This window comes from Salvia hispanica, chromosome 1, assembly GCF_029641045.1.
Source record: "Salvia hispanica isolate PSC_SH4W2 chromosome 1, Shi_PSC_v1, whole genome shotgun sequence".
Taxonomy (NCBI): Eukaryota; Viridiplantae; Streptophyta; class Magnoliopsida; order Lamiales; family Lamiaceae; genus Salvia; species Salvia hispanica.
Window position 1 is genome coordinate 388874 of NC_142692.1, and position 26915 is coordinate 415788.

The following is a 26915-nucleotide window of genomic DNA, read 5'->3' on the forward strand; positions in this document are numbered from 1 at the left end:
CAATTTTAGTAATTTTAGTAGGGGGACCTCATATTTCTCTAATTTATTATAATCACGGTTATTATAAAATTAATACTCCATTTAAAAGCGAGGTCCACATTCCACAACTTTTTCATTTACCTTCCTTCACAGAGTCAAATAATTTATTAAAATCCGCACCGATCAAATATGATACATTTAATAAGGACCAGAAGAAATAGTGTATTTAAAATATTAGATTTTTATAGTGTATTTAAAATATTAGATTTTTATATAGTAATATTTTATATATGTGGTTGCCAAAAATATTAAAAAGTCACAAAATAGTAGGCTCTAGTATTATAATCTCAATATTACTTATATAGTATATTTTAAAATTAATAATCATTGACACGCTATACTTGATTTAAGAGTATTTTGCATGTAAATGCATAAACTTTCAATATTTTATGATTTTTCCACTAAACTTCTAATACACCCTCTAAATACATGAACTTTAAGTTTTTCTTATTTTATCCAATAAAAAAAATTCAGCCAAATCATTCTATATAACATATTTTTAGTCTGTAAATACATGAACTTTTAAAATCATTCTATTTTTAACTATATTAAAATGTCTAATATCTTGAAAAATTAATAATTTTAAGAGTTGTTGCGAGATACTTGTAATTTTTGTCTTTCAATTTGCATTTTGGTAAAATGAAGATCTTTTTCGTTTTGATGGGATTATGTTATCATGAATAATAGGAGTATAAAACTATTCAAGATTATTTGAATTTTCAACATATATTAGTATTATCAATTTAGAATTTCAATTTATAATAGTAGTATCACCAGTCATGATATAAATTCATTTATATACGTAACATAATCGTATTGTAAGTTTTTAGTAGTATTTTCTTCTTCGCATCAATCAATCATATGTAACAAAGAAACAATAACTTGATAATCAAAAATCCACCAAACAAACCAAATGCTAAGTTTTTCAAGAACTAAGATACTTCACCATCTGATTTTCCTTTTGGTTGAAACCACACCGATTATAAAACGGCACATTGTCACTGCTGCAATCAAGAATCACCTTGTAACACCCCATCAACCGAGCTTGATCAGCTAGGAATTCAATTATCTTCTTTCCTAAATGCTTTCCCCGAACCTTGGAATCCACAACCACGCCTTTAATGTGACCAACTTTGCCACAATTCCTTATGAATTTCTTCTATATGAAGACGCTCCCGGTTGCAATGATCCTGCCTGAAATTTCGTCTTCTATCACACATATAAGATGATCGTTGTCATACTCAGCCACCTCCCTAAACCGTTCTTCAAATGCTTCGTCAGAGATGGAGTCGCATACAGTCAAGTGTTGAAGTAACTCGACGAACCCCTTCTTCTTATCAGATATATCTAACTTCCTTACTTCGAATGCTTTGTCGAAGATGGAAGACTTAGTTGTTTCCATCGTTTATTTTAAACTGATGTGGCTAAACTGTCATTGATAAATTAAAAGAAAAATATGTGGGTCAGAAGAATACTGAGAATATGAAAAAAAATAGAATAATAAATAAATAGATATAAAAAAGTTGGATGACTGAGTTATTTCCTTAATCATTGACAAACATTATATCACTCGGACGATATAATTATTTAGATTTATAATCTTGATGTGCTGACTCTTTTGGTCAAAGTGATGATACATTGACTAAATCATAATCTCCTTGTACTTCTCTCATATATATATAAATACACAATTTTGTTGCTAAGGTAAATGAAAATATATGTATTAAAAAATTATAGGAGTACTACTATTGAGCTTACACTTAAATTAGTACATATAGACGAAGTTAACTAAATTTTGTATTTTTCATTAGGAGAAGTCGAACACTGTTTTTATCCTTCTATCCCCTCTATCTTTTTTGGACCATATAAACGCACAAAATCAATAAACATGTGATAGAAAACTAAATATACGAAGCACGTTTGGACCAACGCTCAATCTCTACTTTGGGCCCAAGAGAGATCCACTCTAGCACAATCAAGATTGCTAAAATAGGTATGAAAAAATTTATGTTCCTCTCCGAATGCCCTACTATACAGACTATAGTCTTAGACTAGGTATGAAATAATTTATATTCCTCTCCGAATTAAAGTATGTACTAATTACATTTATAATTTAAAAAACGTAAAAAATTTATACACAAATCATAAATACATGACCATAATATTATGCACTTTTCACGTATGTATCCATATATTTTAATTAAATGTATAAATAAATTTATTTTTTTTAAATAAATTGTGTTACTATTCCTTGATAGAGGAAATAGGTTGGTTGGTAAAACTCGTGGTATGTGTAGCGCCTAGTGTGACAATTAACAACTGACCTAACCTCTGTTCCCTACTTCCCATCCTTATTTATAACACATTCATCTTTGTGTGTGTGTGTGTGAGAGTGTGTGAAAGAAAGAGAGAGAGAAAATGTCAGCAACTTCAACGCCAACCGTCACCAAACTCCAAGTGGAATCCGTTGTATTCCCGCCAACGGTGAAACCGCCGTGCTCTAATAACACCTTATTCCTCGGCGGCGCAGGTTAGTCTTAGTCCTACGTGTCTCTCCTTACAATCATCCCACTTTTTTCACCGCCGGCTAACGTGCGCAGGGGTGAGAGGCATGGAGATCCAAGGCAACTTCGTCAAGTTCACCGCCATCGCCGTCTACGTGGACCCCACCGCCATCCCCGCCCTCGCCGCCAAGTGGACCGGCAAAACCGCCGCCGAACTCGCTGAATCCGACGACTTCATCCGCCAAATCGTCGCCGGTAAATCCATCAAAACCGAATTAGTGGAGTTAATTGATTTTTTTTAAAAGATTAAAGGCATTGGCGGACACAGCCCAAGAAGCTATTTTTTGTGATTTTTTTTCTATTTTAAAATTTTCAAAAGTTTTCGAGCACTCTCAGCAGCCCTCCCAAAATCAACGTGGTTGAAGAATAAATCACTGAAAGTTATATGATATGAAGGGCTGAATTTAGATTTAGAGAAAAAATTACAGTGGCAAAAGGATGAAAATGGCTGCTGGTGTTTTCACGAGGAAGAAGACAACTTTATTAATGTCAAATCAATTATTATGTACTAATATAATCGATCATTTCACCCTTTTTTAAAATAAAAGCAATCCATCCAAATATATTAGATTAATTTATTTATTTAAACAAAAGTATTGCTTTCATTTTTATTTAGGAAGTTTTAATTTTGTTTAGAAAGTGTAAATTAAATTCCAAATTCATTATTTTTTTTAAATAAATGATTAATCAATCAATTGTAAATATAATAGTAATAGAGTTCCTACTATATTTTTTCCAAAATCTTTATCGATAAAATATTATTATAATTTCCCACATAATTCACGAGAATTTCATAACTTTGCAGCTTTAATTTATAAAGTTAGTTGTTCTCTTTTTATTTAATTTCCTTTATTAATTTAATTATTCAAAAATCAGTTTTTCCATAGGTGTTTAATAATTTTATTATGTGAAATTTAGAATGAAAATATGAAAGTTTTTGCTTAAATTTTATGAAATAATTGACTTTATAATTTCATCTTAGTTGGAGCATTTTTTTTTCACATAAATTAAAAAATGAGTGCTTAGAGATTAAGTGGGGAGAGAGTAAATTTTTTGTCAAAATAAGAAATGACTCAACTATCTTAAGACGTCCCAAAAACAAATACGACACAGCTATCGTGAGACGAATGAAGTATACATTGAAGCCCCTCCTAACTATATTTTCTGCGTCCGCCACTGATTAAAGGTCAAATGTGGTTCCTAACCTATGACCGTTTTATCAATTTGGTCCTTAACATTATCTTTTTGATTATTTGGTCCCTCACAAATAAACTCGGACCCGAATCGGTCCTCACTTAACAGAACCGTCAAAAAATAGACGATGACCGCAATTTGACTAAATTAAATTACTAATGGAATTAATTATACCTAATTATAATTCTTTTCCTATTAGCCAAATTGAAAAAAAAATAGTATCAGTTGCAAAATGAAATGAATAATTTGTAATTTAATAGGAATTAAGAATTATAATTAGGTATAATTAATTACCATTAGTAATTTAATATAGTCAAATTGCGGTCACCGTCTATTTTTTGACGGTTCTGTTAAGTGAAGACCGATTTGGATCCGAGTTTATTTGTGAGGGACCAAATAATCAGAATGATAATGTTAAGGATCAAATTGATAAAACGGTCATATGCTAGGGACCATATCTGGTCTTTACTCTTTTTAAAATCACAAAAATTAATTTTGTTAGGTCCGTTTGAGAAAATGACGCAAGTCACGATGATCCTGCCACTGACGGTCATATTGATAAAACGGTCATATGCTAGGGACCATATCTGGTCTTTACTCTTTTTAAAATCACAAAAATTAATTTTGTTAGGTCCGTTTGAGAAAATGACGCAAGTCACGATGATCCTGCCACTAACGGGGCAGCAATACTCGGAGAAGGTTGCGGAGAACTGCAGCGCCTACTGGAAAGCAGCCGGGAAATACACAGATGCAGAGAGTGAAGCCATACACAAATTCCTTCAAGTCTTCAAAGACGAAACCTTCTCACCTGGCGCATCCATCCTCTTCACTCAGTCACCAGCTGGCTCCCTCACGGTAACCGTTTCACCACACCGTTGCGATCTCAACCTCCGATTTTGACACCGTGTTTTTTTTTTTTTTTTGTCGTGCAGATCGCATTCTCCAAAGATGGCTCCATCCCGGAGCAAGGGAAAGCTGTGATAGAGAACAAGCTGCTGGCCGAGGCGATTCTCGAATCGATCATCGGGAAGAACGGGGTCTCGCCTACGGCCCGCCAGAGCTTGGCCGCTAGAGTTTCGGAGCTGTTGAACCAGACTGAGGCAGAGTGCATCAAGAAAGAGGAATAAGATCTTCATCACCAAATTATAATAAGCCTTTGCTTATGTTGTTATCATGTATTTTTCAATCCAATTATAATAATACTGAGTTTTTATGGTAATTTTACATGGCTTCCTATCCAATCTACACAATAAGAAACCATGGAGAAAACAGAAGAGCTGCTGCATCTTATAACACCACCTGAACTAATTGCTTTCGAGCAGAGATCCGAGCATACTCGCTTCATACACCGGAGGACTGCATGCAAAATTCTGGCAGACGAGCGCAACAATCTTGTCGGGCACATAGTTGGTCTTGGCCATAGCAGCAATCTTCTCATTGTTTTCCTCCCAGAAATCCATTTCCTCTGCATCTCTAGGGTCTATGTGAATCACCTGTGTTTACGGGTCCAAACACAAAACTCGTCCCTTAGAGAGAGAATGAATAATACAGTACGATAAAACGAATCGCAACACTTCTTGTTACATACCGTTTTATTAGGATTATACGATGAGTGAGCTGCAGCTAACATTTTGTCGAATTCTTCACTCGCCTTGTCTCCCACCACCACAACTTGCTTTCTTGAAGGGACGCAATGCATATCTGCGCCGCAGCACATCAAAGGCATGGCCATTGCCGTTTCTCTTAAACTATTCTCGAAAACAGCCTGCAACAGAGATAGTGAGGGAGATGGTTGCAGTCATAACAAAAGGCAAAAGATCATACCAGCAGAACTTCTGCATTTTGCCTGTAACGATCAGAAGCGGGCGCTACTAGTGACGCCAGTCTCACTAAGTTGATCACTGCAACAGAGTTACCCGACGGTTCTGCACCATCATGGTCCTCTTTGAGCCGGAGGAGGACCGAGGGGTCCTCACCAGGAGTATTGAAATAACCTCCGCCCTCCTCATCCAAAAACAGCTTGTCCTGAAAAAATTATAGAGTCGCTACAAAATCAGAGGATCCGGAGACGCCACGGTAGTTTGCAATTTATCACCTCGTTACCTGTGAATGCTGAAGTTCAATAGCCCAAGCTAGCCAATTTGTTGAACTCCCACATTCATACATATCTAAAAGACCAGATATCAGGAAGGCGTAATCGTCTAAAAATCCAGGTGCCTTAGACGGGCCGTTCCTGAAACTGTGCTGTAGTCTTCTTGTCTGCTCATCGTAAAGATGCTTCCGGATAAAAGTTGCTGCCTTCTCCGCAACTTCCATATACTCCCTAGGCTGTAGTTCACATTAATCAAGAAAACATAAAAAATCATTATTGCAAAACTCGCATGACACGTACTTGAAATTTGCAGTCCTAAAACTTACATTAGCTCCAACAACGGGAAAGTGGAACTGTATTCCTTCGTGCTCGTTCTTTAGGATTTTCGACGCTCGAGCAAAGGCAGATATTGCCATCCCATTCCACGAAACGATGACCTGAGAAATAATGGACATCGTCTTCTCTGTTGTAAGATACTACATGTAAGATGTTAATGGTTTATTTCCATATAAATCGTGCTACCTTATCATCCAAAGATGGTCTTGGGCGTTTCGACCGAACATCATAAAGTTTCTTTCTACAGGTCCCCAAGATCTTTAGGTACTCATCCAGTGGCATACCAGATTTCGACGCCATTGCAGAAGTACTATTTCGCTCTATAAGCACATTCTTACCCTTGAACTCGTCGTTAGGGTCGCTCATTCTTGATAGATCGCAATTGCCCGATGATTTAATGTAATAGTGCTCTTTAAAGAGGGGGGCATGCTCTCCGAGTATGTCATCGATCTGTCCAATGTAAAAATTAAAAATAAATGGATAGGTTCATACAAAACAACTGAATGGAGACAATATTGTACCTCTTGGCTGGTCCAGACATAGAAGGCACCCTCCTCCTTCCTCATTGCGCCTTCAAATTCCGCACTATCTGCATCCTCAGCAGAAAATATTTCCCCACTAGGGCCGATCATCTCCCGCTGCAAGTAATCAAGAATGTCCCTCGCTGTGCTTGAATAGAACATATCATTCGTAAGCGAGAAAGCATCTAGATAAATGTTAACAAGTTGCCCTTGATCATATAGCATCTTCTCGAAATGAGGTACTGCAACGAGGCAAAAGATAATGATCAAATAATCAGAAACCAATGCGTGCCGGAAACCTATATGGCATTAGTTGACTAACTGACCATGCCAGCATTCATCCACGCTATATCTGTGAAATCCGCCTCCAACATGATCATGGATACCACCCCTCGCCATGGACTGAAGGGTCAGAGCCACCATACTCAGGTCATGCTTTGCTTCTCCGGGCATTTGGTTATCCTTTAACTTCTTTTTATGATAAAGCATCAGCTGGATTTCAACGGGTCTTGGGAATTTCGGAGCAGAGCCAAATCCACCAAACTTGGAATCATAACTATCCGCAAGCTATGACAGATATGGAGAATTACGTTCGTTATCAACTCTTAATGATGGAGAACCGATGACAAAATACATAGCAGAAGCTACATTAGAGTCCAATTCCTTGTTGCCAAAGAATAAATGAATGCATTCAGATAATTGATGATGGAACGTACTCGGACAAACAAAGATATTATATCACTTCCATGCCAAAAACACATGGTATGTATCATTGTTTACGACTTCCAACACATAATGAGCAAGAACGTACAACTAGAATTCAAAGCAAAAGAATGTTCCTTAATCCAACTTGTAATGATGAAAGATAGCGAAAGAAGACACCATACTGAATTCACAATATGAGAAAACTTCAAGCTCAATTACTCAAACGAACAAAAGAAGAAGTTTAAGCTCAAAGTAACATTTTTGCAACCCTGAAAATTTCACCTCTTCAGCACATTTCTGGACTGCCCTCTCTGGAAGTCCGTCCGGAAGCTTTTCTGATCTTGCAACGGCAGCTAATGCTTCAGCGAGCTGTTCCATTGCAAATAATCCACCTTTGACCATGTATTCCTTCTTAGTGTCCCAAGCTTCTTTAACCTGCCTATTAGATAAAATATTTCCTCAAGCTACAGAATCCTTCAAAATAAATAGGGACTTCTATTCATTAAAGTAGATAAATAAAAAAGGGCAACGGGCAAATTTCACTTAAAACAAATCTGCCACAGCTTAGAATTAAATGGATCGCAAATGTGTTACCTAAGTAGAGATTTGAAGCCTGGTCTTCCAGGGTTATCATCTGGAGAAAAATAAGTGCCACCCATCATAGGCTTTAGGTCAGGTGAAAGGAAGACGCTTAACGGCCAACCCCCGCCACCGTATAATGCTTGTACATAGGTCATGTATACCTAGAAAAGTAACGAGAACAATGAGCGACTTAACGTACCAATGAAATCAAATATTTGAGCCATTCAGGTATCTCATAGAATTACAAAAGCAAAAGTAAAATTACAGCAATGTATGTCCATCAGGAACAAACAGAAATTGTTATTTGGAGAGAGAGATGAAGCCATATACTATCAAACTTGTATTCTAAGAACATAAGTTGAACACCAATGGTTTCTAAGGTAAGATGAAATATAAGTCCCTAAGCATCATAAAGCAATCTGAATGGAAGAAAGCAGCTAGAAGTGAAGCAATACAATTTTTACCTTATCAACATCTGGTCTCTCTTCACGATCCACCTGACAAACAAACATGCATCTCTAGTAAAAGAACAAACCTCAAACACAGACAAGGAGTGACCTTAACTCATACACACCTTGATACAGACAAACCAATCATTAAGCAATTTGGCCACCTCTTCATCCTCAAATGATTCAACTTCCATTACATGACACCTAAAATGAAAAAAGATCATCACCTGACATAGCCTTTCAGATATTTGTAACAAATCAAGAACGATGTAACATACCAATGGCAAGTGCTGTAACCAACTTCAAATGCAAGCCAGCAACAATGCAAAAAAACAAAACATGTTATTCTAATGATTCCCCAAAATATATAAAATCAATAACTAAGCTGAAAAAGGCGCCGTGCATACTTGACAGGAAGATAGGGGTATCTGTTTTACGAGCTTCTGCAAAAGCCTCCTCCCCCCATGGATACCAATCAACCTATATTCACATCAACCAATCATGAATCTGTGAGCCCACTTAAAAAGATTCGATTTTTTCATCAATTTCACAAAAAAAATGAGGAGAATTTACAGGATTATGAGCATGCTGAAGAAGGTAAGGACTGTGCTCCGCTGCCAGCCGGTTGGTGTGCTTTATGGACTTCGACGGCGCCGTTTTGGGAGACCCGCCATCCGCCATGGCCACAACTCTGGAAAAGTTGAGATAATGGAAAAGATACCGAAATGTCGAGTTTTTCCACTAAATCGTAGGTGGGTTGGTAATGAATGATGATAGACTCATAGAAGGAAGTCCTTTGAGCATAACAGTGAAAAGAAAATTGGGCGAGAGATTGAGGATTGCCATTTGTGATTGCTGACGAAACTGAATTCTGTACGTGGCAGAAATATGGACAGTTGGAGATCAGAGTTGTAACTGCCAAATTGTTCAAATTTCATGTGTTCACACAATTTTATTCATTCTTCAACTCATTAATTTTTATTTTCTATGTACAATTTATTTACATTTCTTCACTATATGCTAGAGTGATTCGCCATGAACTTTTTTTTTTCTTTTTTACTAAATTAGATGTAGTAGCATTAATTATTCTCTTTTTTATTTTCCATGTAGAATTTATTTACATATTAATTAGATTTCAATATTTATCGAAACTTGAATAAATAGCTCTAATCATCAGATCTAATGAAATATCCCAACATTTTTACTCATACCAAATTCAAACACACTCCATAAAACTAATTATTATGAACAAATATTACATTTATTTTTTTTCCTTTCCTACTTTAGTATCTATTCATGACTGCAACGCCTGCGGAAGTATCATATACATCGTTTCATGTCATTATCATGTTATAACCTGTAAATTTGATCATCCTCACTCAGATGGAACATCTGTGTCAGCATCTGCACTCTCCAACATCCAGCTACAGGGTTGGAAGGCCTTCTTTGTTGCCTGGTTCGTTTGTCGCTGGTACTTATGGTCCAATGCTGCTCCCTGGAGTCTTTCCCATTCCAAACTGGAGCCTGCACTCAGTAGGCCTTTGTTATCGTCTTTCTCTGAAATTTGAAAACCATTTACTTGGGAGTTAAGACCCTATCTCAGTTTCTTTGCTAATTTGTGCTTTCGTATATCTGCTTGAAATAGGAACTATCTTAGATTCCAGTGTAATGATGGCGTGCATGCGTAGGGACCATCACCGGTTGGAGCAAGTTCAGTGTATGGACTGTCACAGCTAGGTTCTTCTTCCCCTGCCCTTCGTGGAGCTTATTCCCATTTACCGTTATCTGCCAGTATAGTACAGGAACAAAAGTTTCCACAAAGACCCGGCCAGCCAGATTGCAAGTACTACATGAGAAGTGGAGACTGTAAATACGGACCATCTTGTAGGTATAATCATACAGAGTCTAATTGTGTTCTTAATCCTCTGAGGTTGCCTCTTCGTCCGGTAAGATTCATCCTTCCTTTCATTGTTATTATCTCTCTGTTTTATCTAATCTTTCTTGTGGTGGGGACTGGCTTTGGTATTGGGTTATTGGTCCAACTTTTGATCTTATGTAGTATGATTTTCTGCATTTCCAGAAATAAAAGCTGCCATTTTCATGTTTTGTGATGACATGATATTGTTACTAATACATTGTTTGGTTTCTGTTCTGCATTTTTATTTTATCTTATGGGTTTTCGTTCGATCAATTTCGATATGAAGCCCTGCATATTAAATGTGTTCTGATTCATGATTGATTGGGCCACCATTACATATCAAGAAAGTTGGCAGGGGCACTGTATTTTCTGCTCTTGACTTGTTTGTAGTGAATATGTGATTGGCACAAATCTGATGCTGCATAAAATCCGTTTGTCTTAAATAGCAACTTACATAACATGAATTCTTCCTCTGTAAACGTCTTCTCAGAAAATTTATATTAGCATGGCTTAATTCATCAAGGTTTCCTTTCTCCGCATTCTTCAGTTAGGAATTAAGAAGCTTTACTGTTTTTGATGAATTTGCTAATGTAATTTAGGCTATGGAATATCAAGGATGCATGAATAGATGATTTTGTTCGCAGCCTATTTCTTGTTCTTCTCTGATAAATAATGTCAGTGGTGCTCATTAGTACTTTGCCATTTCTAATATGTATAGACATATATTCCCTTGACCAATTTCAATGTACAATGATCTGTATAAATGGTTGTATTTGTTTGAAGGTGTTGAACTAGTAGGGCTCTTTGAAGTAGACAACATATATTAGACAACATATAGAGAAGAGAATGATCAAAATATCAAAAGTTAGAGCTTGTGTTGCCTGGTCACTGAGCTCCATGTTCCTCCCCCCCAACCGATCCACCATATCCGGAACGGACTCATATTGCTGCACCTCTCGCATGTACGGGTCGTCCAGCTTGATCCTCATCTTCTCTGCTTCCCGGCTCGCTGCCTCCTGAGCCAGCGTCCAGTCATAGAACCTGCGCTTCTCGTCATCGCTCAGCACATTGTAGATCTCTCTTAGTTTCATGAACTTGTCCGAGGCTGTTCTCAGAGGAAGCACAGTTGTGTCCGGATGGTATTCCTTCGACAGCCTCCGGTAGGCCGCCTTGATTTCTTCGACGTCAGCGTTTGCAGGCACTCCCAGAAACCTGATTGGCAGGCATCAGTACTGTTTCACTCATCAAAAGGTAATACTAATCCATTAAGAAGATTGATTTTACTGGTAATATGAATCAGTTGAGCTGTTGAGCAGCTCGGAGAATTTCTCCCCGAGCAAGTCGTCTTCGTCTTTGGGCTGCTCCTGTGAGCTGCTGCCCCCGATCCATCCTTCGTCTTCGCTCTCCCAGTGGATTCTTGTGTCGACTCCAGGTGGCGCCTGCCGCCTCTTTTCGCTGCTGGGAGTTGGGCCCTGCACGGCCTGGACTCGGAAGGTGCAGCGGCGTACGTGCCTTGTCCCCCTCTGTGTTGCATGGGGAATTCTTGATTTGGTGATTCGGTTAGTAGGTGAGAGTGGGAATGAAGCAGGGGGAGTTGCTGTTGGTGCAGCCATGAGAAATGAGGAGAAAAATGTGTTTGTTTCTGGTTTGAATTTGGGATTCGGAATTCAGACCAGGAACAGAGGTTTCGTTCCACCACCTCATCTTTATGTGTGGCTCAGGATTATAGCTGGAGTTGTTTTCAAATGGGGTTTTGTTGTTAGTCCTGACAAAAAGGAAAAAAAGAAAAAATTGTGTATTTATTTTTTCTGGAAGTGAAAATGAGCCCATCTGAAGTTGACTGCTCACACACATTGTGGGCTGTGAGTTGTGATCATATTGTTTGTTTCCTTATTGCTTAAGAGGGAACTTGCTAGGATGTGGGAGTTTTTAATTGTATCTAATAGGCTAAAACTTCATTTAAAATAAAAATTATGAATTTCTTATGTGATCATGAGTTTGAATTCTTGCAAGTATATGAGAATTACAATGCTATAAATTAAGTGCCACTATTTTGTAAGTAAAATAAATTACAATGCTATAGGTTTTATAGACAGAGAAAGAATATAAGATATAACACGAGAAAATTAAATGATGATAATAATAATATTGTAAGAAGAAATTAGTGCGACAATTAATTACTACATAGCTGGAACTCGGGATATGGGGATTTGGTATTCGAGTCACGACGAATTCAATCCGGTTGGCTTCACCGGGGCGGGGCCGTTTGGTGATGAGAGAAGCAGCTCTGGCTTCGTCTTCAATTTCGGGTCAGGGGCAGTGGCGTGGGGGTCTAGGCAGCGAGGGCCGGGGATAGTTTCAACAAGCGAAGCTGAATATGACAATGCGGACATGACCAAGAACACGCTCGTGCACGGGAGAACAGAGCACATTGATAGGAAGTTGGATTTTGTAAGAGAGTTGGTTGCAGGTGAGTTCATCGCTTTCACGAGCTGTGATGCTCGTGAACAACAAGCGGACATCTTCACCAAGGTGGTGTCCCGGGACAGACAAGCCGGATTCAGAATTCGACTTGGTGTCCGCAGTTATTAATGAAAATCGATGCTGAAAGATTAACTACTTTAGTCCTAATTAGAGGCCACCTTGTCCACCTTTTCTATTTTTGTACTCCATTTTTCTAGTAAGTACACATAAATTTTACTGGCTATATAGTGCCTTTTGATATAGTAGGTGATAAAATTCACATATTTCATGTCAAAAATGACTGCATAACTAACACTTGTCTCTTCTTATCACTGGAAGGATGAAACAAAATTCTCATTTCAACATCAAATTTAGACAACGATATTCGTGTATATCAATGCTAATAATCACAATCAATCTATTTGGTCTATACTTTTGTTGACATCTCATTTCAATCAGACAGCAAAAGGCCAACTTGTTTATAAATCATTCCACACTCATACTTTATCATTAATTTAATCATATGGTCATAAAATTTTACCTTTTGAGATTTTATTTTGTGGAATAAATAGGGAATAATAGATACCTGAAGGCTTTTACTTAGTGCCTATATTCAAAATGAATGAATATATGTCCTCAAAAAAATCCTCCACATCCGAGTATTGAGGAAATTACACACCCACATCAATGTCCTCGGGAATCAGTTTCGGGAAAGCAAATACTATATCATGATCATCTTTTCAGAACGTAGATTGATCCTATACCGTTTAATTTTATAAAATTAAATGGTATAGAATCACATCACAGTTCATTCGTAGGCACACACAACACAATAACACACATACACACAAGCGTAGAGTTGTGTATAAAAACGTAGAATACAAGTAGTGTGTACGTACGGACTACACAAGTTGGTGGTCGCGACTCCAAGATTCACCACCGAAAGCCCTCCATTTATTCCCCATCTTTCTTTTAAGACAGAATAAAATTTATCTTTTTCCCCACCAAGGATGATTGCAGGAATCTTGCTGAAAATCGACCACCCCTTCTTCACCAAGCATGCGATGATTCTTATTTGTATTAAGAGAAGAAACGTGCACCTTCAACGGTCAGTAGTGGCTCAACGTGTTTTCCTCCTCAAAGATTCTTGAGATTATATTCTTGATCATCAACGAATTTGTGTTGTTTGCTTTTTTTTAATAATTAATAATAATTGAATTGCCAATTCTTCATATCACCATACGGTCAAAAAAATGTCCCTATATCCCAGAGAAAAGGTAGTACTAGTATATAAAAATCTAAATATTTTGATGTTCATTTTTTCGTACATTATCAAAATTAGTATAGTATTTATAGTAATAAATGTTAGGGAGATTCAATATACAGAACAGAAAAACGGATAATCTATCTGAAAGTCGTGATGAATCACTTTCAGATCAAATCAATTTCGGTGGTTCTACCAAACTATTTGATCGGATAAAATTCAGATAAATCAGAAATATCAGATGTGTATTCGAGATTGTAATGAACCAGAAGAATCGATCAGATTTTGAAGAAGACGAACCAGTGCAGTTGCTGATGAAACAATGCATCCGTTGGGAAAATAACTGAAAATAACTAATTTTCAAAAGGTTTTCGAAATTGCAAATTAGTCCTTTGATTTTCAGAAATTATATTTTCGGATGAATTTCTTATACAGCAACTTCGTTGGAAATAAAAAATTTCCAAGCTGACCTGGCCCCGTCCAGGGGCTCTGCCCCTTGGACCCCGCTACCCGGGGGCGCTGCCCCTGGACCCCCGTTCATCTCCCTAACATCATAATGAATTCAAATAAGTCTGCACTCCGCACCTCCATACTTAAATGATGTATCATTATAACAATACTGATCAATCAAGTTAATCCAATTAGACTAAAATATCCAACAATAAATTAAACACGAATGATAAAATAGTGAAGTGAAGTTGAAAAAAAAGGGATTTTGTATGCATCAAGCACGGTTGAGCATCCAGAATGGAAGTGTCAAACTCAAAGTAGTGTAAAGGCAACCAACTTTTGAATGTTCTTGTTCGAAAAAGGTCCCTTCTATTTCCATGTATAAATAGAGCCGTAAAACCGCTCCATTCGAGGCAAGGAAGGTTTGTTAGAAATCGTGCAACAAACCTTAAAAAGATCGAAAAAGGAAGCACCAAAAAAAGGAAAGAAAAATGGACAAGATAGGGAAACTGGCATCGGAGAACGGCGTGGTGGTCTTCAGCAAGAGCACGTGCTGCTTGTGCTACGCGGTGCAGATCCTGTTCCGCGACCTCGGGGTGCAGCCCCTGGTGCACGACATCGACCACGACCCCGAGGGGAAGGAGATCGAGAAGGCGCTGATGCGGATGGGCTACAGCGCGCCCGTGCCCATGGTCTACATCGGCGGCAAGCTCATGGGGTCCACCAACGAGATCATGTCGCTCCACCTCAGCGGCTCCCTTGTCCAGCAACTCAGGGCCTACCAGCAGACCAACTAGTCTCACTTTCTCTTTTTCGATCCTAGCTATTTCTATTCCTATGTATATACTCTTTATCAATGTATTTGTAACGTTGTAGTAGTGAGAATAAGAGTTTTGTGCCTTGCCTTGCTGGATGAGGAACAACAACAAAGATTAATGTAGTCATAGTAATTACTCCTAATTAGTGGTGTGATTAGGGCTAGCTCGGATTTAGCTGATTCACAAATATTGTTCTTCTCTCTTTTCCTTTTGAATGTTAAATCAAGATTAATTAGTCTTCTGTTGCTCTTATTTTGTCATTTGGCCGCTCTTATTATTTACTACTCTCTCCGTCCTCCGTCACCAATCACTTGTCGTACCTCGAAATAAAAAATAAAGTGTGAAAAAAGTTAATGAGTTAGCGGAATGAGACAAATAGTCACAAATTCAATATTTAGAAAAATAATACGAGACATGTAATCGCGGCCGTATGCATGAGGTAAAATATTTTATTTGAACTACCACCATATAGCATAAGTAATGTTAAACCTAAAAATTTTTAAAAAATGATTTTTAGTTTCAAAGTTATATTTTTTGGATTATCCATATAAAAATTGTTTTTCTGTATTTCAAATATTGATTATGTACTTGCATGACATCTTCCTGATTTATCCTTTAAGTGTGTTCGAATTTGAAAAAAATAATAATTTCACGTTTTGTTCTGTATATGAATATATGTTGTAATTAAACATGAATATATTTGGCTGGAAAGAAAGGGACTCCAAGGGATGCTTTCCACTTTATGAAATTCCTTGTCCATTTCAATTTTCCATTTGCATAAAGTTGTAACAAAAGAAAAATGCTCCACTTTGTGTAGTAGTAATAAGAATCCATAGATTCAACCACTATATGTAGATAAGGAAAGGCGTGAAATTCCCTCCAACTTTTCCCATACTGTTTATTTTTTGGAATCATCTGCATATATCTATGAAATAATGTACGTATACCTCAACATCAAAACATTATAATGTTGTACCATTTTTTATTTTGAATTTCGCATATATGTTTGGACCAAAAATCATCAGGAATTATGAGTTCACACTCATCTTTGTGTTAATGTTGTAAATTGTTATGCTTTTATGATGGTACTGCTTTCATTTCTCCGGGGCTTCGATCGTCGACTGATGTGTCGGAGATGCTGCACTGCACAATGGCCTCTAATGAAGATGATGGTGTTGATCACTGGTAGGGGTTTCTTTCAACTAGTTTATGAAAGAAGGCTGATTTTTTTCTGTATTTCCTCAGCCTATAGTATGTTTATGTATTTGGAGATTTACTAGAAATTTCCCCTTTTTCATTATGAAATCATTTTGCCCTTTCAGTTTAGGTTAAATTATTATCTTGGTTCTCATTTATGACTAATAATTAAATGTAATCTAAATTACTATGTGACTATTAGTTATGGGACATTTTTTAATTTATACTCCTATCTCAAATCCTTAATCAAACTTGTGTCAAACATTTTATGCAATAATTTAGATATGCAACAATCAATCAACGAATGCAATATATGTAATGATAAATGAATATAAAAAAGGTTATTGCTACAAGGGGTTAATGACTAATCTTTCCCCACTCATCCAAGTTATATACATAAGTCGTGTTAGCGTAAATCTTACTTACAGCCAGAATTAAATCTACAAAAAAGCGCTTTTAGCTGAAACTGCAAAACACCGGAGCATTCCATTCCCGCAAAATTGCCTCTGCCGCCGTCAGATTTCGAGGTTCAGTTTTTGAGTGGCGGCTGAGAATTTTTGTGCCTTCTAACTGCTTTAATTTATCGGGTGGCGCAGCATTGCCGCGGCCGCCGTGAGATTTTTTCGATTGAATTTTTGAAATATCCTTTTTTTTAAAATTTCCCAATCAGCCCGACGATCCGGCGATGGAAACCCTAGGCGCGAATTCCGCAGCTGAACAAACGCAAAATCGTGATGATAGCGATGTTGCGCGAGAAGATTTCGGGGCATTGCAGCATGGGTTCGTTTCCTTCTTCCCAATTTTTGGTGCAAGTTTTCCTTTTTTTGTGTCTTGATTGTTGATTTCGGTTTTCCAAACGTGGTGTTTTAGGTGCGACCATTATAGGAGAAGATGCAAGCTGAAGGCGCCTTGCTGCGATCAGATTTTTACTTGCCGTCACTGTCACAACGAAGCCACGGTTAGCTTGTGCGCTGTGAAAGAGAGGGAGCTTTTTTTTATTGGTGATTGTTTTCTATTATATCTGCAATTTTGTTGATACATGTGGAATTTTGTGTAGAGTATTTTGAGCAACCCGAGAGATAGACACGAGATTGTTCGACATGATGTTAAGCAAGTATGAGCCACTTCCCTTTACATGTCTTTGTATGTTTGTTAAAATTGTAAGCTTTTGTCCTACAAAGTATGGTTGAGTAAGTGTTCTCTTTGTTTTTTTAATCATATTAGGTTGTTTGTGCAATATGCAATACTGAACAACAGGTTTGTCTGTCATACGATTATCTGCGTTTTAGGCCTTTTGTCATTGTGAACATCCTTTTGATTGTTATGGCTATGATCTGGGTTGTTTCTATATGAGCAGGTTTCCAATCTATGTTCGAATTGTGGCGTCAAATTTGGTGAATACTTCTGCAGCATATGCAAATTCTATGATGATGATGTAATACACTGCCCTTTGTTTACTTTGTTGACGCAATGCTCTTTGAACCAGGGATAGTGTCTTTTTTTTTCTTTTTCTTTTTCTGTTTGATTAGTGACACAGGTAGCTTGTTGTTGTGACAGATCAGTAAAAAACAGTTTCATTGCAATGACTGTGGCATTTGTAGGTAAGAGAGTTCAATTAGTGAATTCACGTTGCAATTTTTTATTTAATTGTTATCTTTTTCTGATGCAACCGTAATTCCCAGAGTTGGCGGTCGCGAAAAGTTCTTTCATTGCCAGAAGTGTGGTAAGTAGTTTCGCAATTTTTTTTTTGCTTGGCCTGATATTGTGATGCATATTAATGTGTGTGATTAATAATTTTCCATTTTCATGGAGTGCAATTTCATGGCTCTGTCTGAAGCACTCAAAGATGAGATCTTTTTATAATTTTATTTCTAACAATATACCTAGTGTGTCTAGTATCCCCATTTTTCTTCCATGTCAGTCATATGTATATGGATTAGAATACATCTAACTATCTTCTTTCTGTTCAGGTTCTTGCTATTCTGTTAGTTTGCGTAATAATCACAGATGTGTAGAGAACTCAATGAAGAATCACTGTCCTATTTGTTATGAGGTTTAGTACATTACTCGTGCAATACTGATATTAATGTCGTTTCATGCCCTTTAATATATAATCTTGTTCCTTTATGCAGTTTCTTTTCGACTCAACCAAACAGACTACTATTATGAAATGTGGGCACACAATGCATGTGGAATGTTATAATGAGATGTTTAACCAAAACCAGTACGTGTGACATCTATGTCTTTTCTTTCTTATTTAAATCATTTGGATCTCACTTGTCTCGCTCTCTGAAAACAACTTTTCAAATTTTACATCCCAATATTTTACAGGTATCGTTGTCCAATCTGCTCCAAGTCAGTGTTCAATATGACTAATAGTTGGGCAAGATTAGACGAGGAGGTACTTTGCAATATACTTTTCTGCTTGCAGCTGTATGCACATTCTCTTGCGTGTTTGTACTCTTAGTTTATTCCTAAGATTCCCTTCCTTCTTCATGCCATGATATGAAAGATCCCGATTCTGGTTTCTCCACTTCAATAGTTTTCATGGAGTCACGCTAGATAGTTCTTCTATGCCATTGTATGAAAGTACCTCACCTACATTGTTTTCTTGAAATCATCTAAATAGTTACTTTGTGATTCTAGATGGTCTTCTTTAGTTTCCTATGAAAACACATACGGCATGTCTGATCAGCAAGTTAGACTGTTGCAGACTTTTTGTGTTTCTTGCTTTCTTTCATCAATGACATTTATTACTGTCATAGTCGCAATCATGTCTTCTCCTTCACTTCATTTCTCTGGGATGCCTTGTGAATTCAAATATACCCTTGAATATCAATTAGACCTTTCTCACATTTCCAGTAAAAGTGATATTACAAACATAGTTAGAACAACGGGCTATCTGTGGCTTATTGTTGGTGTCCATTTATGGCTTAAATTTTGAAAATATGACTCCTATGAGTACTTTTAGAAATATTGTATGGGTACATGATTAATATCATGAAATGGTCCAATCATAGGCGACGCACTGAAATTCCTACACATTGAGTTGAGCATTTAGTTCTCAGATATCTACTTTCCTAGAAAAATTGGTTTCTAGTCTTCTCAAGATTTCAAATGGAGTTGTAACTAGTTGAGCATATTTTATTTACACTTCTGCATCATATCACTACAAATTCTTCCATTTTGGTTCGCACAGTTCTTGATTTATGTGGAGATTCTTGAAAGCTATATTCTATGTGGTTCTCCTTTTTTTATAAATTTGAAGATACCTATACCAAGCATCCAACATTGTGACATGAACACTGGTCAAATATGATCTCCTTTATTATTCCATAGACGCCCTGTTGATAATGATATGATATGATATGATATGATATGATATTGATATTGGAATTTGACATTCTGATAGATTGCAGAGACTGCAATGCCTGAGGAATACCGCTACGAAGTAAGTTCATTATCCATTTCTTGATTGACATTTTCTAGTGTTACATTTCTTTGTGGAAGATAATTGATGCCAATCAGTCCGATATCTGTGGCAATGGAACATCTTTACAGAGTTTCTTCATTTCATTCTTGTATCGTGTAGTATTTGATAGAATTAGATAGTATAACAATTAAATGCAACTATGCAGGTTGAAAATCTCTGCAACGATTGCAACCATACTAGCAAGGCGTTCTTCCACATATATGGTCACAAGTGCCAACACTGTAATTCCTACAATACACGTGTGATTACAAGTGGGGAGAACGGCAACCATAGCTCTACATAGAGCAGTCATACAGAGCATATGTTTTGCTGGATTAGCGGAATTATTACTTCTTCATGGGGTTTTGATCCACTGGTACGATGTTTACCAACTATTCTTCTTCTTCTCCAATTGGAGATTAGCCTGCTATCATATCATATGCAGTGCGCATTCATCTGGAAAATCCTTCATGCTTGCGGTTGCATAAGTGAATATTGATATAAATTATTTAGCCATCACTTATTTTCAGGGAATTTTTTCTCACATTTTTCTGTATGTATGTGTTTTGCCTTGGATGGACAATTGCATTCTAGTCGGAAATATTGAGGATATTATATTTCTTGGACGAATAATTGAGTGGGTAGCCATATTAGGGAGAAAATAGCATTTTCTCGTACCCATTATTAATTTTATTTTAACTTTTTTTTTATATTCAAGATCCATTTGTGAAATCCTTTTATCAATTAAATTCTCAGACAAACGTTCGAAATTACATTTAATTTTATTTATCTCTTTCTTTTTGTCTTGATATGGGAATATTATAATGCAAATTCCTAGCAGATTCCAGACTGAAATTCTCCAGTCTTCTGGTATTTTCATAAACAAATATCTCTGCTAGAAAATGACCTGTTAGATCTGTGGAGTCCAAAAATCCAACATTTGTCCTTTCTCCTAAAAAAGTTATCCATTTTGTTTAATACTAAGATCTAATCTAGACCATTCATCTCGTATTATCATGGAGTAAATATAATCCATTAAAATAATGTAGTATAAAAAGCGTTAGTCTATGCATGTAGTCAGAAACTCAGAATAGTATGCAGAAAAAAATCTATTTCGACTATATTCACATATTTCTTGTCCTCATACGATATATATACCGATTATACTAACAAGGACAGAAAGTGTATTGAAAAGTGAAAACGATGGGTTTTCATTCGTATCCTCAAGTACAACTATATTAAAATTGAATGTATTGTAGATTAACCAAGATTTTATTAATAATTAAATGCTTATTCATAATTTCAAACTTGGAGAACAAGAAAAGTCATTGTTTGATGTTACATCTCTCTAGCAAAGTAGCAATCGACTTGCAGCTACCTTTTGGACTGCGATTGTGGCAATTGACATCACTAATTACGTAGCAATACGGCATTCGTTTCTCAAAAATGTTTATTTGATGTAACACATTATCAAATGGTGTTTACGATCTACCATCTCTTATAGTACCACTTGGTAGGTTTGTGTTAAAATGACCACCCCTCTTAAAGTCACACCGTGACACCACTTATACAGCAATATTATATATAAACGCTACACATCAATATTACAAACACTACACAACAATCTATAGATTGTTGTATAGTGTGTCGGATATTGCTGGACAAAAAAAATTACTGGATAAAGACCAACAAATTGCTGGCCGGTCTTTTTCATTTTTTTTAAAATTTTTTTTGCCACGTGACAGCTTATTATTCGTCCACGTGTACAAATGATTGACTATGAATGATGGTACGGTGTTATTTTAAGGGGTGGTAGCACCCTAATATACCCCCACTCGATATTTATAATTTTGATTAAAAAAAAATAGCTATAAAATTAGCTTCTTTATGTTTTGTTATCAAGACAACATTGATATATTCACCATCACTGATACTTATTTTATTCCAAAGTTATATGGAGTAAGTAATTACATATTGGGAGAAATAGAAAGTCAAAATATGTTTCCAAGTATAGAATTGAGTTAAAAACAAATGGAGTAGGAGTTTCAGTGTGACAATTTATAAGTAGATATTATGAGTCGTGAATTGCGATAAGGTTAGCTTTCCGTTTTTCCATCTTCTTCCTCACACCCAACCCAGTAGAATCATTCCAACGCCATGAGTGAAGAAAGTTGTATAGATCAAACAGAGCGTCTCTGCGATTTCTGCAACGAGTCCAAGGCGCTCCTCTACTGCCGCGCGGATTCAGCCAAGCTCTGCTTCAGCTGCGATCTCGAGGTCCACTCCACCAATCCGCTCTTCCAGAAGCACAACCGCTCCCTCCTCTGCGATTCCTGCAGCTCCTCGCCCTCCTCCATCTTCTGCTCCACCGAATCCACCGTCCTCTGCCAGAATTGCGACTGGGAGATCCACAACACCTTCGCCTCCATCCACGACCGCCGCCCCCTCGAAGGCTTCTCCGGCTGCCCTTCCCTCACCGACCTCCTCAGATTTCTAGGCTTGCAGGATTTCGAGAAGAACAAATCAGATCTCGGCGCCGGAAACGAATTTCTCGATATGCTGGTGTGGGAGACGCCGACTGTCGTCACCATCAACGATTTGATCGTCGCCAATAATTATGACGATTCTGCCCCCGCTCTTCAGGCTACCGCCTTGCCCCCTTTCCCTAAGGTTCTCTGTTTTTTTTTTTTTTTTTTTTTTTTGTCCGATTTCTCAACTGATGTCTATATATGCACATTCGTTACACGATTTGGGGTTTAATGCCGTGATTCTATCAGAATCGAAATGCATCGTGTGGCAAGCACAAGGAGGAAATATTTTCCCAACTACGCGAGATGGCGAAGAAGGATCCAAACTACAGTGGCTCCCTTGAAGAGGACTTTGAAGCATTTGTGGAAAACAATCAGCCACAAGTAGCTGCAAAATGTCCGACTGGCCTCGAAACTAAGGCCGAGCCGGTAATGTCTCTGAGTTGATTAAATTTTGTTTGTAAAATAGTCTATTATCTTGATAATGATGGTATGTTCTACTATTTCATTGGTTGTTGGATTACGTTATTCGTTTGATTTTACGAACAAGTGTTGTTTCAATACTATTTTGCAGGCTAGTATTGGTGATTGGTGTTTCGTTGATGAAGGCTTTCCTTCCGCGTATTTCGGTGATTTCATCAGTGAGATGAGCCATTTGGTGCCGGACAAGGACTCAGACAGTGCTGGTGTTGGAAATGGTATTCAAGACATTCAACCGTGTGTTCCTGTCGATTCCCAGGCCTTTCAACTGCCTCCTACTGCAGCAACGCGTGAGCTTAACAGCCAAGAGCGAGACTCTGCGCTATCACGCTACAAGGAGAAGAAGAAAACTAGAAGGTAGTAGAATTTGAGTCTCCTTTCAAACATGTCATGTGATGGATGTTATTACTATGTAAAAGTGATAAAACTGTTTTACATAATCTTAACTTGAATCTAATATAACTTGAGTTTCTTACATCTCTGTTGGAAATTGTCGTTGTGTTACAGGTACGACAAGCATGTGAGATACGAATCAAGAAAAGTTCGAGCAGAAAGTAGGGTGAGAATAAAGGGCCGTTTTGCAAAGAAGGATCGCTAGTTTCTGCAGCGCGAACAGTGAGATTGTGAAATCGAAGTTCGAGTGTTTGGTGAAATGCGGGTATGCATATTCATTGGATTATTAGCACATACTAACAGCAGTTAGTTAGGCAAATGTTAGCTTAGCTTTTCCTTGTTTATGCTGTAAACAAATGTACTGTAGCTGTTAGAACACACAGTTGTTTGTTATCCTCTCCTTTTCTCCCAAGAATGTGTATAATACATATGTACTATACTACTATATATTTCGGCGTTTGTAGCATACAAAAAGAGATTTAAGATTATTTTATATAATTAAACATGAATTAGTAACTATATAAGAATATTTAAAGTTTACAATTTCACAAAAGTGTCCATGGGTAAGGGATCAAATTTCATTAGATAAATTGAAATCGGCCAACGATTCATGGTCAAACCGGCCGATTTTTCGGGTTCCAATCAAATTTTTAGTTTGATTAAATTTTATTTCTTTATAAGTGGACCTCACTGAATTAATTTAATTTTATTTGATTAAAGACAAATGGAATTGGGGATTTGGAAAAGGAAACATTCCGTACTAATTTATTGCTTTTATACTTAAGGTGTATACATTTATTGCAATTTATACATATATACAGGTGCATGCATCATGGACCTCGTGATAGCCTCTCCCTAAAAAAATTATATTAGGCCGAAAATCTTGACAAATTTAAATGGGCACACCTAAGCGGAACTTATGCACGAAATATGACAATACATTAATTACTCGGTTATTTGAAAATTAATTTACAATTTATCATATAAGCAAAGCTTGAATACGAAATTAGTTAAATTTATACGTTCCAAATTTTTAACAATTTATCATATAAGCAGAATTTGATTTCGATTGATTTTGAGTTCTCGAACTAAAGCAAGGTTTTGAGTTTAAATTAATTAATTTTAATTATTTTACAAATCTATTCAAATAAACAATTTTAATTTAAGATAAACTAATATTAAATATTTTCAGTTTTTATAATCTAGTCAACTAAGTAAAATATAAAATCCAATACTAATTTTATCTTACATAAGGTTATCTCAACTAGTTCACTATCTCGTTAACTGAACCCCGCCTAAGTGACTTGTTGGCCCGTAACGAAATTTCGAGCCTGTAAAATTGGCTCGGCCCGTTATAATCAAGGCCTGAAATGGGCTGGCCGAGTTTTGGGATTTCGGGCTTAAAAAATCAGCTGTTTGTGCGGAAGTTATCTATTCCCTTTCCGAATTTGCAATTAGGGTTTGCTTCTTCCATTGCAGCACTGTAACTTGATCGAAATTTTCACGATGAAGAGAGGTGGAGGGGTTCCCCACCGCAACGATGACAATGAGGCGAAAATTGGCGGCGTCACCAACAAGAAAAAGATGAAGAAGAATATGCAGAGACTCGGAGGGCGAGGTGGCCTGTCGCTCGCATCATTTGCCAATGCTAAAGCCAGGAATGACACGTACAACCCTTCGGTTATCAGTATGTCTCTCGATTTCTCCAATTTTTTTAAAAAAATTGCTTCTTTTAGTATACTGAAACTTGAAATCAGAAACCGTTTGCTAGTTTTGTTTGATGTAATCTCAACTTTGAAGTTATTAGGAGTAATTTTTTCTCTTCAATCTAGGGGATTGCAAATTTGCAATATGAATGTGTGTTTGGGTAGCTATATTCGTACGAAAAATGGTAACTTTTGCTGATCCATTCAAGGAAGTTGTGAATATCCACGTTTTTTTTAATGATTTGTGTCCATGTTTGGATTATTTTGTTGCGGAGTAGTACTATATTTCCTCAATTTTGAATCTTTGATTCGCCTGAAATTTATTGAGTTGTTATTGGGAGCTAGCTGGTTGGATCAACACATTGTTAATTGCTCACCAAAACTAAATCACTCTGCATAAAGTTGATTGGAATAGCTGTAGTTCAGTAGGCCCTAGTGAATGTTAAGTTGGGGATAAGGGTTTTTTTGCCCGCCCAAAGCTCGGTGTGAATTATTCGTCGCGTTAGATGATTTTTGCAACAGGCTTGGCATAGGCTCATAGCACAGTTGTGGAGGTTGAGACTCTATTTTTGCTGATCTTGGAATAAAATTTAAAGTTGCACTTTTGTTCTCCAATTTATCACTTGTAGTGGTGATAAGGTTTTAGATGTTGCGAATGCTGCAATCATGTCTATAAGCGTGTCTAACACTTATGCATAGGGAACCAAGAGTTGCTAACTCCTACGCCTGCTTACTAAACAATTGGTTTCTTCTGCAGAAAAGCAGAGAGAATTCTATAAGAACGCAAAGTATGTTAAGAAATATAAGAAGTCTCTAAATCAGCAAGAGCGCCAGAGCACTCCTTCCACTGCTCAAGAACTGTTAGAGGTTTGAATTTATTCCCAATTAATTCATTTTCCACTTTCTCGCCATTCTTGCTACTTATGTAGTGTTCCTATGTGGTTTCGCTTGCTGCTCGTATCCAAGTGCATTAGTTTACTTTCCGGATAATTTGTCTCAAAGTTTACAATTCGGCTTATGGCAGGGTGAAAATGGCGGTGGTAACGCCAGCCAGAAGAAGATGAAGTACAAGAAGAATGCGCGAAACCTTCAGGAGTTGTACGAGAAGAAGCATGGCGAGCAGGAGAAAGATAGGATTGAGAGGGAAGCCATGATGCAGGCTAAGAAGGAAGAGAGAGAGGCAGCAGAAGCTCGAAGGAGAGCGCTGAAGGAGAAAATGTATAAGAAAACGAGGTCTGGTCAACCTGTCATGAAATACAGAATTGAGCATATGTTGGAAGCAATCCAAGGTTCAACTAGTTAACACACCTTTTTGTTGTATATGTAAAATTTGCCCCAAAAATAACTCCTCTCCTCTCTCTATCTCTATAATTTGGTTTCACTGCTGAAATATTGTCCCATGGTGTGAAATGCCATTCCTTCAAAATTCAAATATTGTCAATGTGTGATATCAATAAGTATTGGAAAGAGAGTCCAGTTAACCAGTTGTACTTGTGTGGAGTGAATTTAAAATCAAAGAATTTGTAATGTTGATATATTTTAGTTGTTACGGATACTACAGTCATCAAAAAGTCTCAAACTATTTCACTTATATCAAGTAATACAGGTCAAATGAATCATGTTTGTCAGAATCAGCAGAAATAATTACTGCTTTTATTTTATATATGTGACACTTCCTTAAGTATTATCAGTAGTAGTACTATCTATTTGGTGATGATTTTTTCTTTTTGTGTAGTAGCATTCA

General features: G+C 37.0%; 6 protein-coding genes and 2 pseudogenes across 8 annotated transcripts; 5 read left to right on the forward strand and 3 right to left on the reverse strand.

Annotated features, from left to right (window-relative positions):
- Positions 1–964: 964 nt before the first annotated feature.
- Positions 965–1441, reverse strand: LOC125221511 (glucosamine 6-phosphate N-acetyltransferase pseudogene; annotated as a pseudogene).
- A 968-nt stretch (positions 1442–2409) lies between these two features.
- LOC125223416 (chalcone--flavanone isomerase-like) lies at positions 2410–5016 on the forward strand. The gene is made up of 4 exons (XM_048126550.1): positions 2410–2569; positions 2640–2798; positions 4429–4652; positions 4730–5016. Exons 1-4 carry the CDS (start codon positions 2458–2460, stop codon positions 4922–4924), a joined length of 690 nt encoding a protein of 229 aa, XP_047982507.1. The 5' UTR covers positions 2410–2457; the 3' UTR covers positions 4925–5016.
- LOC125223414 (uncharacterized) lies at positions 4941–9368 on the reverse strand. Its single transcript, XM_048126549.2, has 15 exons — positions 9056–9368; positions 8890–8962; positions 8761–8782; positions 8608–8686; positions 8498–8530; positions 8046–8194; positions 7734–7890; positions 7073–7313; positions 6747–6988; positions 6412–6675; positions 6216–6326; positions 5901–6125; positions 5622–5822; positions 5386–5562; positions 4941–5290 (listed from the first exon to the last, which is right to left on the reverse strand). The coding sequence occupies exons 1-15, from the start codon at positions 9161–9163 to the stop codon at positions 5102–5104; spliced, it is 2271 nt and encodes a 756-aa protein (XP_047982506.1). The 5' UTR covers positions 9164–9368; the 3' UTR covers positions 4941–5101.
- Positions 9369–11156: 1788 nt separating this feature from the next.
- NDHT (Chaperone DnaJ-domain superfamily protein) lies at positions 11157–12104 on the reverse strand. Its single transcript, XM_048122133.2, has 2 exons — positions 11685–12104; positions 11157–11612 (listed from the first exon to the last, which is right to left on the reverse strand). Exons 1-2 carry the CDS (start codon positions 12011–12013, stop codon positions 11192–11194), a joined length of 750 nt encoding a protein of 249 aa, XP_047978090.1. The 5' UTR covers positions 12014–12104; the 3' UTR covers positions 11157–11191.
- A 2875-nt stretch (positions 12105–14979) lies between these two features.
- On the forward strand, positions 14980–15634 carry LOC125223711 (glutaredoxin-C13 pseudogene; annotated as a pseudogene).
- Positions 15635–16291: 657 nt separating this feature from the next.
- LOC125224113 (E3 ubiquitin-protein ligase MIEL1-like) lies at positions 16292–20796 on the forward strand. Of its 3 annotated transcripts, none has more exons than XM_048127462.2 (13): positions 16292–16580; positions 17263–17372; positions 17463–17550; positions 17650–17706; positions 17817–17849; positions 17950–18027; positions 18150–18193; positions 18275–18315; positions 18563–18645; positions 18725–18816; positions 18924–18993; positions 20005–20043; positions 20231–20796. In XM_048127462.2, the coding sequence occupies exons 2-13, from the start codon at positions 17278–17280 to the stop codon at positions 20366–20368; spliced, it is 858 nt and encodes a 285-aa protein (XP_047983419.1). In that variant the 5' UTR covers positions 16292–16580; positions 17263–17277; the 3' UTR covers positions 20369–20796. The 3 variants fall into 3 exon arrangements, with proteins under 3 accessions (XP_047983419.1, XP_047983418.1, XP_047983420.1); XM_048127461.2 differs by lacking the exon at positions 16292–16580 and adding an exon at positions 16965–17119; XM_048127463.2 differs by lacking the exon at positions 16292–16580 and having other exon boundaries at positions 17126–17372; positions 20012–20043.
- Positions 20797–22016: 1220 nt separating this feature from the next.
- Positions 22017–23912, forward strand: LOC125217993 (zinc finger protein CONSTANS-LIKE 13-like). The gene is made up of 4 exons (XM_048119579.2): positions 22017–22734; positions 22842–23021; positions 23167–23429; positions 23580–23912. Exons 1-4 carry the CDS (start codon positions 22222–22224, stop codon positions 23668–23670), a joined length of 1047 nt encoding a protein of 348 aa, XP_047975536.1. The 5' UTR covers positions 22017–22221; the 3' UTR covers positions 23671–23912.
- Positions 23913–24894: 982 nt separating this feature from the next.
- LOC125219356 (rRNA-processing protein) lies at positions 24895–26708 on the forward strand. Its single transcript, XM_048121317.2, has 3 exons — positions 24895–25152; positions 25929–26038; positions 26196–26708. The coding sequence occupies exons 1-3, from the start codon at positions 24972–24974 to the stop codon at positions 26472–26474; spliced, it is 570 nt and encodes a 189-aa protein (XP_047977274.1). The 5' UTR covers positions 24895–24971; the 3' UTR covers positions 26475–26708.
- Positions 26709–26915: the final 207 nt, after the last annotated feature.

Excerpts from the sequence above, each read along its gene's own strand:
- LOC125217993 (XM_048119579.2), top strand. The coding sequence starts at position 22,222 with ATGAGTGAAGAAAGTTGTATAGATCAAACAGAGCGTCTCTGCGATTTC. Across the intron at positions 23,022-23,166 it reads TCGAAACTAAGGCCGAGCCG|GCTAGTATTGGTGATTGGTG; the intron begins GTAATGTCTCTG and ends ACTATTTTGCAG. Across the intron at positions 23,430-23,579 it reads GAGAAGAAGAAAACTAGAAG|GTACGACAAGCATGTGAGAT; the intron begins GTAGTAGAATTT and ends GTTGTGTTACAG.
- LOC125223416 (XM_048126550.1), top strand. The coding sequence starts at position 2,458 with ATGTCAGCAACTTCAACGCCAACCGTCACCAAACTCCAAGTGGAATCC. Across the intron at positions 2,570-2,639 it reads CTTATTCCTCGGCGGCGCAG|GGGTGAGAGGCATGGAGATC; the intron begins GTTAGTCTTAGT and ends TAACGTGCGCAG. Across the intron at positions 2,799-4,428 it reads CATCCGCCAAATCGTCGCCG|GTCCGTTTGAGAAAATGACG; the intron begins GTAAATCCATCA and ends TAATTTTGTTAG.
- LOC125219356 (XM_048121317.2), top strand. The coding sequence starts at position 24,972 with ATGAAGAGAGGTGGAGGGGTTCCCCACCGCAACGATGACAATGAGGCG. Across the intron at positions 25,153-25,928 it reads GTACAACCCTTCGGTTATCA|AAAAGCAGAGAGAATTCTAT; the intron begins GTATGTCTCTCG and ends TTTCTTCTGCAG. Across the intron at positions 26,039-26,195 it reads CTGCTCAAGAACTGTTAGAG|GGTGAAAATGGCGGTGGTAA; the intron begins GTTTGAATTTAT and ends GGCTTATGGCAG.
- LOC125224113 (XM_048127462.2), top strand. The coding sequence starts at position 17,278 with ATGGAAACCCTAGGCGCGAATTCCGCAGCTGAACAAACGCAAAATCGT. Across the intron at positions 17,373-17,462 it reads TTCGGGGCATTGCAGCATGG|GTGCGACCATTATAGGAGAA; the intron begins GTTCGTTTCCTT and ends GTGGTGTTTTAG. Across the intron at positions 18,646-18,724 it reads ACTGTCCTATTTGTTATGAG|TTTCTTTTCGACTCAACCAA; the intron begins GTTTAGTACATT and ends TCCTTTATGCAG.
- LOC125223414 (XM_048126549.2), bottom strand. The coding sequence starts at position 9,163 with ATGGCGGATGGCGGGTCTCCCAAAACGGCGCCGTCGAAGTCCATAAAG. Across the intron at positions 7,891-8,045 it reads GGCTTCAAATCTCTACTTAG|GCAGGTTAAAGAAGCTTGGG; the intron begins GTAACACATTTG and ends TTTATCTAATAG. Across the intron at positions 6,989-7,072 it reads CGTGGATGAATGCTGGCATG|TACCTCATTTCGAGAAGATG; the intron begins GTCAGTTAGTCA and ends GCCTCGTTGCAG.
- NDHT (XM_048122133.2), bottom strand. The coding sequence starts at position 12,013 with ATGGCTGCACCAACAGCAACTCCCCCTGCTTCATTCCCACTCTCACCT. Across the intron at positions 11,613-11,684 it reads TCAACTGATTCATATTACCA|GTTTCTGGGAGTGCCTGCAA; the intron begins GTAAAATCAATC and ends CCTGCCAATCAG.